Raw genomic sequence first — 11,230 nt, forward strand, 5'->3', positions numbered from 1 at the left:
AATTACAGGCATGAGGCCCTGCGCCTGGCCAGGAAAGCCACTTCTTTTCTGAACAGTGACGAAAGCAGCTCTAGGCCTTGACTTAGAACTTAGACTTTAGAGACTTCCAAGGTAGAGAGAGCTGTCTCCTTACTAACGGGATGGGCGCTGTGGGATGCTCTCATGTCTAACCTGGGGGAGGTCCATTGTCCAGGGCTTTTCTAGGGCCAGCCTTGGCTGGGCACCAGTCAGGCTAATCATTTCCTCCTCACCCAGGAGAGAGAACCTCTTCACATACGGACGCAGTCACGCATGTTGTTATGAGATCACACTTGATTAGAACTCTTTGGGCTTAGATTAGCAAGGAAGAGAACATTCAGAAACTGTAAGTGAATCACACTATTTTCGGCTCTTTCCAACAATACCCTTGGGTAGCCGGAGGTGTCATAGCTCTGCCATTATTAGGAAAATGATAGTCGTAAGTGTGCCTGGCTCTGTCTTTGTTTATTAAGATGACAAAGGCAGAAACCTCACAAGTGAATCAGCTTGGATTACCGGCTCCACAGGTCACAGTTGAAAACGGAACCAGGCCTGGGAGTGGCAGAGCTTTCTGTGGTACTTGGGGTGCTTTTCCAAGGGTTTTGTGCTGTCAAAAATAAGATGAGCATCAAGCTTCTCAGGATTGTGAGAACAACAAAGAAAACCCAGTGAAAGCTGTGCCTTGCACACTGGCCTCTCCTGCAGGAAATTCTCAACAGCCCTTTTAAAGTAATATTAACCAAATCCAATCCCTCTCAGCGCAATTACTGTCAGAGTGTCAAAGCAATGAATTTAATAATGTTTCAATAGCAAAGACGGCATGCTTTTTCTTTCTCTGATCTCCAGCTTTTGTTGCTTTTGCCTCTCTCTCTTCGGGAATATATTTATAATCCAATAATGGCAAGGGCTCAGATCTTTTAAGGTTAGAGAAGACTGGAAATACAGGCACGATTTAGGAAGATTTTTTTCACTTTTCCCTCTAAAAATCATGTTAACGTGTGTCACCGTACACGGACATAGGTGATGAGGTGGTTGAGACCTCACATTAAAATGCTTGTTTAGAATATATTCACAGTGGCTTTAGTGGAATGTCTTGACTTTCAAAGACTCTATACCACTAATTTTGGGTGTTCGTATTTCAGCTGACCATTGGTATGCTTTTTACTGGAGCGCTTTCCCATAACGAATTTTCTCCTTGATCCTGCAAAGGTGGAATGAATTTCATAAATTATTTTGAGGTTAGGTATTTCAAATGAGTAAGAGTATTGCATTTCAGAGAGGCCCTGGGGTCCCTGGTGGGAAGATTTCTGAGTAAATACATTGGATCGTGCAAAAGGATTCAGGGTGATTTTTTTGTGGCTATATGTATACAGTGATTTAAAGGGCTTTTCTGTGTGTGTGTGTGTGTGTGTGTGTGTGTGTGTGTTAGGGGATGCTTTTTTTTGAGTTCCTGGCTGGGCGCGGTGGCTCATGCCTGTAATCCCAGCACTTTGGGAGGCTGAGGCGGGTGGATCATGAGGTCAGGAGTTCAAAGTCAGCCTGGCCAACATAGTGAAACCTTATCTCTACTAAAAATACAAAAAATTAGCAGGGCGTGGTGGCACATGCCTGTAATCCCAGCTACTTGGTAGGCTGAGACAGGAGAATCGCTTGAACCAGGGAGGTGGAGGTTGCAATGAGCCAAGATCACTCCACTGCACTCCAGCACAGGCGACAGTGCAAGACTGCGTCTCAAAAAAAAAAAAAATGCTATTCCTGATTAGGCTGATATTATGTTGTTGTGTTATACTCAGCCTAATGCTAGCAGAGCCCTCATTTCCTGTGGCATTAAATTGAAATATTTATTTATCCTTCTAGAACTATTTAAACATCATTTAAAAGAAACAATAAATATTGCAAGTAGATTTTTTTTACAAAGGAAACTAAGCATGTATAAAGCAGATTCACTTTGCTGGCCGAGAGCATCCTCTGAGATGGACCTGCCACAGCCTCTGTGTCTAGGGCTGTTGTTCATTCTTACAAAGGTAGAGTTTGGTCTAACTTCTTTATTATTCCATGTTAGAATTGCCTAAGCTTCTCTAAAACATAATGAGTTGTTTTTCCTTCTCCCAAACGTGCTCACCCAGCAGGATGCCAAAATCTGATGATTTGCCTATTGTATACAGAGCATCAACTCTTAACATGAATCACTCAGAAGCCGATTCTGCTGAGAGGCTAATTTGAGATTCATGTGTTCATTCAAAATAACAAAGTCCAATCAAACTGTACAGATAACACACAACAGGGTAATACAATACCCCCATCCCTAAGCAGAAAGAGAAAAGCCATGGGGCTGCAGGACCAGGAAAAAGACACATGATCAAAGGGAGCCCAAGCCTGAGTTGGGACGTGTGTCAGCGCCGTGGCTCCCGGGGTGTGACCTTACCCATTCATCGATACGAGGAAAGGGCTCTCTGCGCTTAAGAGGAGGACAATGGAAGAGAGGAGGCCCTTCTTTGTTCTTTTGGGCCTGACAAGAAGCAGGCACAGCCTGTGTTGGTCGGGGGTTAAGAAGTTCTGTTAACTTGCAGGTTTTCTTGGAGAGGAGAGAGAGGGGACGGCAGATGAGAGGGGAATGATTTCTGCTCATATCCAGGAGCTGGGTGGAATCCTACAGTCTTCTGCTGAGAGTGAGCACATATCTGGAGGCACCAGTGATAGCAAAAGTTGTTTGTTTGTTTGTTTGTCTGAGATGGAGTCTTGCTCTGTCTCCAGGCTGGAGTGCAGTGGCGCGATCTCAGATCACTGCAACCTCTGCCTCCTGGGTTCAAGCAGTCTTCCTGCCTCAGCCTCCAAAGTAGCTGAGAGTAGAGGCACACGCCACCATGCCTGGCTAATTTTTGTATTTTTAGTAGAGACAGGGTTTCACCATGTTGGCCAGGATGGTCTCGATCTCTTGACCTCATGATCTGCCTGCCTCGGCCTCTCAAAGTGCTGGGAATACAGGCGTGAGCCACCGCACCCAGCTGGTGACAGTAACAGTTTTGTGTTTAATTGGGTTTAAAAAAGTAGCATTGGAAATGTGAGCTCTTGCAAAGCTCCAGCCCAACAGCTTCATGGATTGGGATGTACAGTGCTTCGCAAGCCAGATCCCCTTGTCCACATGCTGGTTTGACCACTCCAAAGTGGCACTGGACAAATCACTAAGGCTTTTGTGCCTGTCTTTCCCTATCTACACAACAGGGAAAATAGATTATCCACTTCACATGGCTTTGGTGAGGATTAGACAAGTCAGTCTGCCTAAAGTGCTCAAAACTGAGACGCCGTGTAAGGCCTGAGTCCATGTTCTCTGTAATTACTAGAGTCCCACCCATTGATTTTATCCATGGGAAGTTGAGGCCCACAGTTCTCCATGCTTAGGGCCCCACAGCTGTTCTCTGCTTGCACTGCCCTTGTTATCTTTGGCTGAATTCCACTCATCCTGCAGGTCCCAGCTCCAGGCTCACCCTCTCCGGGAAGCCCTCCAGGCTGGGCCCCCTGGCCATAGACTCCCCAGCATCCTCTGCGTTTCTTTCTGAGCCCTTATCCCATGCTTACTTTTCTCTATCTGCCTTCTGCACAGGCCATAGCTTAGCCAGTGCCCAGGTCTGTGGGCACACAGTAATACTTTGTTGAATGAAGGAAGGAAAATTGAATAAATACAGCTTAGTGTCAGAGTTTGCACTGGGATGGAAGCTTCCTGGTAGCCAGTCCTATGTCTTGTAATAGTCCATATTCTTCCTGGAATTTCAATGGAGTTTCTTCACTGACTTGGTGTCAATTTGTTTATTTTTTAGGTCGCAATTTGTAGAGTGGCATCTTTCTGATGAATAGTTCTTTCAGTTTTATAAACAGAATTTGTTTCTGGAACATTACAGGAACTCAATAAAGGTTTCATTTTGAATAAATAAATCAGGTACATGGATAACACATTATTCTTGTATTTTACCAAAATACCCATTTGTAAATAAATCAAGGATTTGCAAATCATTTGCTTTTAACACAGCACTTTTGAAGATAAGACCTAACCAAAAATATCATGTTCCCTGCAAAATGCCTGTTGCCTTGGGGAGTTACGTGCTTGGGGAGTTTGGGATGCTTTATTCTTAGTTTATTATTAAAATCCATCTTGAGACCATCCCCGTAAACAAAACTTTTTCCATCAAAACTTAATCCTGTCTGAATTGGGTCTAGCCTTCCCGGGGCCCCTTCTCTCTTACCTTTCGTTAGGCTGGGGGGGCATGACCCCCAATACTGTTTGCTTGTGGCCAAATTAATCACCTCTTTTAAGTATTTCCTGGAGTCTTTCCTCTTCACCTTCTCTTAGAATCTTTGACTTTAATTATCCTCACCTCCAGCCTCTCACCTCATAAACAGAGTGGTCTGCAAAGCACTCAGGAATACATCTTCTCACTTCCCTCTGCCAGGGGTCCTGCTGGGTGACCCTTCTCATGGTGGCTGGGCTTCAGGGGAGAATCAGAAGCTCAGAGATCTTAACTGACTTGCCTGGGTCTGTTTGGCAGGTCCATTAGAGAGAGCCAGACCCCAGCACCTGTCTTTACTCCCTTCCCAGGCCTCCTGGCTTGGCTGCCTGTCTTTGCCTGGCCTTCCCACTTGAGGTGTTCACTGGCTCTGCCACGTCTCAGGCTCTCCCCCTCTTCCCTCCTCTCCTGATGCTTCAGGGTTACACCGTTCAGTTCTTCACTTTCACCTTTGGACTCAACCCTGAGTGGCTCCCCCAGATGCTTTCCCAAGTTCCTGCCCCTCAGCCTAGACCTCCTGGGCTGGGCGTGGCCTGCAGAGGCCCAGGAGAGAGACCCTGCCTTCTCCTATCCCACAACTCTGGATGCATGTGATGCATGCATGCACACACACACAGACATACACCCACATGCCCATGGCCATATACACAGTGTACATGCTGACACATGAGAGCTCACACATATCTGTGTAAGCAACACATATGTGCAAACACATGTGTACATTCATACACACATGGATGTGTGGATGTGTGCACACACATGCACATACCCGCACATGTGTGCTCATATGCTCTCCCACATGCATGCACATACATGCACACTCACATGAACAAATGTCACACTTGCAATGTGCACACACAAACCCATGTGCACTTACACTCTCAGGTGTAAACACACACACACACACACACACACACACACACACACACACACACGCTCCTGCTTTCCACCTCCCCAGCACTGCTCCTGTCTGCCTCATTGCTCCACAGGTTGGAGCAGCTGCCTTTCTGCCCCCAGGGGTGGGGGGAGCACCTGTATGTTGCCATGGTAACAGGGCCCTCCCTGACTCTCCTCCCTCTGTCCAGGAGGGCAGTGACTCAATTTATGGCGGCCAGTCTCAGAACCTTCCAATTGACGATCTTGAAAGAGATGCAAGGAGAGTTTGGGTGGGTGGAGGGGCGGGGAAGGGGCTGCTTGGTAGCCTGTGGGTGAACCTTGAATGGTTAGTCATGGCCTGTGTGCCTGCTCATTCTTTTGAAAGAACTTGGAACAGAGGGCTGGGATTAGGGGATACCTAGAGTGTGTGGAGGAGGCTTCTCCCCTTAGGTCCTTTCCGGATCTCTGTAAAAACACCCTGTACACATCTCAACATCTGGTCTGTCTGGTGTGATGGGTCCCATTTGAGCATTTCTCCGTGGAACTGCCTAATGAGCGGAGAAGAGTCCCGAAGCCTTCTGAGTCCGAACCGCCATCCCTCTGGTGGCTGCTTCTCTGCTGGGCTCCCTGCTCCTGCTTCACGTGGCTTCTGGTTGGTATATCAGTGCTGCGCGTTGTTCCCAAGGCACCCCCTGGACCTCTGCGTCCTCACCCCCAGCACTGTCCTTACCCGCCCATCTTCCTGAGCTGCCTTCTTTTTTTTTATACAGAGTCTCACCCTGTCCCCCAGGCTGGAGTGCAGTGTCACCATCTTGGCTCACTGCAACCTCCACCTCCCAGGTTGAAGTGATTCTCCTGCCTCAGCCTCCCCAGCCTTTAGCTGAGACTGCAGGTGCCTGTCACCACACCCGGCTAATTTTTGTATTTTTAGTAGAGACAGGGTTTCACCATGTTGACCAGGCTGGTCTTGAACTCCTGACCTTAGGTGATCTGCCCGCCTCAGCCTCCCAAAGTGCTGGGATTACTTATTTCTTTTTATTACTGAATATGTCATTGTTTGGATGTACCAGAGTTTGTTCATCCATTCTCCTACTGAAGGGCGTCTTGGGTGCTTCCAGTTTGGGGAAAGCATGATTGAAACTTCTGTAAACATTTATGTCCATCAGTTTTCCATTCATTTGGGGAAATACCTAGGTAAAACTATTTAAAAAATGAGATTTTAGTGCCTTTTTTCCTAAAGTCAGGAGGAAAGTATCCCTCTTCCTTCTGGATAAGTTACAAAGGACAAAGCAGGAAGTGGACATAAATAAAGCCAAAGGCTATTGAATGTTCCTTTGTTTTGGGGGAGTAAGCACACTGATCTCTTGGACAGGGTCTCGGGAACAATGCGCAGCACCGATATACCAGCCCACCTTTCCATTCACTAGTGTGGAACCTTTAGGCAGTTGGATTGGTTGTCACTGAAATCTTTTAGAGGTCTGGACAGATAACCCAGGTTAACCAGGTTTGTTCTGTGCATTTTTCTTAGGGGATGGGAGCCGGTTATAATGGGATGCTGTGGATGACTATGAGTGGAAAGATAGTGACTTTGAGCTGATTTTATTTTTTCTCAGTTTGCCTAATTATTACATTTAATATGTCCTCCCCGGTTTTAGGACATTTCTTAGATTTTAAAAGCGTGTATTTTTTCTTTTGCATTTTCTCTTATTTTTGGTCTTTCATTTATATCATTCTTCTAATCATTGTGGTTGTTCTCTAGGCTTTTGTGGCCCCAGAATTACCCAGCTTAGTATTATTGCTCTTGGCAATTGCTGTCTTTTACCTTGCCTCTTTAGGATCTTTTTCACCACAGTATTTGTTCTGAACCAAATTTCTTCTTTAATGCTTTCGCATTCTTCCCAGGCAAAGAGGCTTAATTTCATTTGAAACAAACTGTAGCCTTCCTTTAGATTTAGATAGTGCTGCTGTTTATAATCAGGGTTCACGGAATGACAGTTTGGAATATTGCTGGCATACTATTTTATGTGTGCACATGTGTGTGTTAGAATTACCGTATACGCTTGGGTAGAAGTCAAGCTGATAGTATGTCTTCATTATCTTCAGAAAAGAGGAAGTGCCTCACAGAGTCCTTGCAAATCTCTCATGTTATAGGGGACACAATTTCAATTATAGTATTTTATTTTCAATAACAAAATACTCGTTGGAGAAGACACATAAACCTTGATTTGGCTTACTGATGAATTTGGGTGCCCTAGAAATCACTTGAGGAACCCAGTAGGAAGGAAGGAAGGCAAAAGCATTTTACGTGGCTTTAATAATAACTTCTTGCCGGATGCACTGGCTCACGCCTGTAATCCCAGCTCTTTGGGAGGCAGATCACCTGAGGTCAGGAGTTTGAAACAAACCTGACCAAAATGGAGAGACCCTGTCTCTATTAAAAATACAAGAAAATTAGCCAGGCGTGGTGGCACAAGCCTGTAATCCCAGCTATTTGAGAGGTTGAGGCAGGAGAATTGCTTGAACCCAGGAAGCGGAGGCTATGGTGAACTGAGATTGTGCCATTGCACTCCAGTCTGGGCAACAAGAGTGAAACTCCATCTCAAAATAATAATAATAATAATAATAATAATAGTAATAATAACTTCTAGAGGTATGACCTCATGATAGTGATAGTTTGAGAGACCAGTCTCAAAACAGTTCACTGAGTGATTAATTTACGGAGATTTTAAAAGAGTGCGTATGATTTGGAATAAGATTTCCAGCAAATACATGCAAATTTTAAAAATGTTTTATCTCAAATATCCAGTCACCTGAAAGATCATGTTACATTGAAACACTGCACAATGACTCAAAAAGTCTGGTGTGATGAGTTTGAGTAAAATTGTTTCATGAAATGTGAGCGTGGAAACAGTATTTCTTAAATTAAAACTATGTTAACATTTTAATATACGTTCTTAAATAGGATGATGCAGCTTCAAAGATAAGTGGTATAAATAGTCATCTAATAATTATATCGCATTCCTAAAAATTATACGTTTGTGTTTTCCAAAAACCTCTCACTGAGGGACAAGGTCTTCCTATTGGAAAAGCAAGGATGTTACCTTATATTTGGCGTCACCGTGTATTTGGACATGTATGATATCTTTAAAAGTCAGACACAGTTTTGAAGTATTCTGTGCATTGTTTCATTTGGAGTGAAGGGAGAATATACGATTCTTCTTCCTGTTTGTGGGAGCATTGGAATGGGGAATGTCTGTTTATATCCCCAGTTTGAACACATATCTCCCTTCTCAGCCAGCGCCCAGCCGTAAGGCTATTGGCAACTTTGAATCTGTTGGACACTTTTTAGAGCTCACCCTTTTTTCTGCATTTGACTCCTTAATTCCTTTTTTTTTTTTTTTTTTTTTTGGTACCTGGGTGTTTTTTTTTTTTTTTTTTTTTTTTTTTTTTTTTTTTTTTTTTTTTTTTTTAGACAAATTGATTGTTTATTTGGTAACAAGGAATAAAAAGAAATCCTTAATTCCTTTTTTTTTTTTTTTTTTTTTGAGACGAAGTGTCACTCTGTTGCTGGGCTGGAGTGCAGTGGTGCGATCTTGATCACTGCAACCTCCGCCTACCGGGTTCAAGCAATTCTCCTGCCTCAGTCTCCCGAGTAGCTGGGACTACAGGCGTGCACCACTTATGCCTTGCTAATTTTTGTATCACCACGCCCTGTTAATTTTTGTATTTTTAGTAAAGATGGGGTTTCTCCATGTTGGACAGAATGGTCTCAATCTCTTGACCTTGTGATCCGCCCGTCTTGGCCTCCCAAAGTGCTGGGATTACAGGCGTGAGCCACTGCGCCAGGCCTTGACTCCTTAATTCTTAACATCTTGAAATGCTGCCTTGGTGGTTCCTGTGACTACAGCCTGGCTGACATTCCCCCTGCCTACCCCTGCAACGGCTCTTTCCCAATTTGCTGTGAATACCAGTGTTCCCCGCCAGCCTGCTGGTCTTTCCCCCTAGTTCTCTGCCTTCTCCTTGATGACCTCATGTCCCTTGAAGGCTTCAGCTTCCGCCCATATTGAGGTTGAAAACTGGTAGCCTGCAGGTCATATCTTGCCTGTAAGATGGGGCTTATGGTTGTTTGAAATATGAGTTTGTTGCCAACATTTAAACATGGAGATCACATCCGGAACTCTGGCTTCTTTTGTCGAATGAGGTGAGCTGGCAGCACTGGTACTGAGCCGGGAGCAGCTGTCACTGTTAAGTGAGGCACTGCTGTCCTGTTTGCCACAGCCAGTCCTGAATGCCGCGCCTTTTTGTTTGGACATTGACTGTATCAGTTACCGTTTTTGTTTTAACATGATGACACCATTCAGTTCCTTACAATAGAGATAAGAGGAACATGAAACATTTCTCTTATTCAAAAGTGAGAAAATAAAAGCTGGACCAAGAATGGCATGTTTAAAAACAACAGGAGAGAGCATGTCTCATTCTCTCTCTCTCTCTCTCTCTCTCTCTCTCTCTCTCTGTGTGTGTGTGTGTGTGTGTGTGTGAGTGTGAGTATTCTTACATAGTTCACATTCAAGGTATGTCTGGGCTGGCAGGCTACAATTTAAGATTCCAGAGCTGATAATCATTGACCTAGATGGTTTTGATCCAAATATATCCTTTTGCCCACATAAATACGTCTGCTTCTGAAATCTCAAATGATCTCGTTGGTAACCTGGATTCATTGGTATTTACTGAGTACCTGGAATGTGCAGAGGTACTGGGGTACAGTGGGAAGCAGGGCAGACATGCTTCCTGCCTTCCAGGAGCTTATGGTCGCAGGTGCGGTCACCACAGGCACCTCACACTCAGCATGACCCTGGGCTCACTTCTCCCTACCACCTCGTCCCATCACCTCAGTGTCAATCCGTGCTGGTATCGCCCATTACCTGATTAGCAATGTTCATCCCATCTGGACCTCCCTTTAGCTCTGTAAAGCTAACATATTCTCGGGCGCAACACCAGGAATTAGGACACCGACATCTTTGGAGTCCATTATTCTGCCCATGATAATATCTGCCTGCTGAATAGATGAACTTAGCCTCACCTGCCAGTTTGTCATGATCCTTGAGCTGGAAACATGGAGGTCACTGGACTCATCAGTTAAGTTGGCTTTCACTTGTTTTGTTTTTTGTTTAATTGCTTCCCCAAATCTGGTGTTGCTCACAGTGTCACCAACCCAGGGCCACATTCGTATGGACAATTTCCCTGCCACTCAGGCAGCGCCATCTTGAATGATGTATTTCACTCTCGACACACAATGGTTCTGCTTAACTTCCAGGTTCCAGTTTAGGTCTTGCTTTTTCCAGAAGCTTTTCATGATCCCTTCTGCCCTCTTTGCTCTCTGTCATCTCTAAAATTCTTCAGCGTTTATAGTCTACAGCAATTAATTATTAATATTTCATGTCTAAAATATTTACTTGTTGATTGAGTTTTGGCAGAAAGCTTTATGGGTGGGTTAGAAGTGGCTCTAAAACCGGTTCATTTCCCTTCAGAAGCAAAATGTAATTCCATTATTTCGAATGCTTATCTGAAATGTTGTGTGGTTTTGTTTATTTCAGAGACTTGAAGATAGAGAATTTGCTACTAGATGAAGACAATAATATCAAGCTGATTGGTATGACTTCTTTTTTTAAAGCAAAATTATCTTTTAAGTGTTATGTTGTCAGTTCTCAGCTTTGAAAATTATCCATGGCCTTCCTCTAATACCCAGACAATATTCTAGATTGTCTTCTTTTACCTCTAATATTTAATAATGGTTTTTAGGATGAAAATTAATTTAAATAATAGCTTTAAAATTTAATTTTAATAATAATGTGAACCTAATTAGGAGGGTAAAAATACTATAACTCGGCCAAGAAATGGATTTCACAGCCACCAAATAAATATATCTTGGTCATGTGTTTCCTTGTCTCATTCAAACTATACCTTCTCCATAAATTCAAATGGAGCTGACCTTTTGTAGTTTTGTAGAGTTTATTTTTATTTGGATTAACCGGAAAGCTTTTTTTTTTTTTTTTTTT

The 11,230-nt window shown here is 43.8% G+C and overlaps 1 protein-coding gene across 1 annotated transcript in view; it reads left to right on the top strand.

Moving 5' to 3' along the window:
* HUNK (hormonally up-regulated Neu-associated kinase) overlaps positions 1–11,230 on the top strand; it is a 130,948-nt gene that overhangs the window by 54,933 nt on the left and 64,785 nt on the right. The window contains exon 3 of the mRNA XM_017526089.1: positions 10,769–10,824. Coding sequence (XP_017381578.1) covers positions 10,769–10,824 — 56 coding nt within the window. The remainder of the gene's footprint in view (positions 1–10,768; positions 10,825–11,230) is intronic.

This window comes from Cebus imitator, unplaced genomic scaffold (assembly GCF_001604975.1).
Source record: "Cebus imitator isolate Cc_AM_T3 unplaced genomic scaffold, Cebus_imitator-1.0 Scaffold41, whole genome shotgun sequence".
In the NCBI taxonomy this organism is placed as follows: Eukaryota; Metazoa; Chordata; class Mammalia; order Primates; family Cebidae; genus Cebus; species Cebus imitator.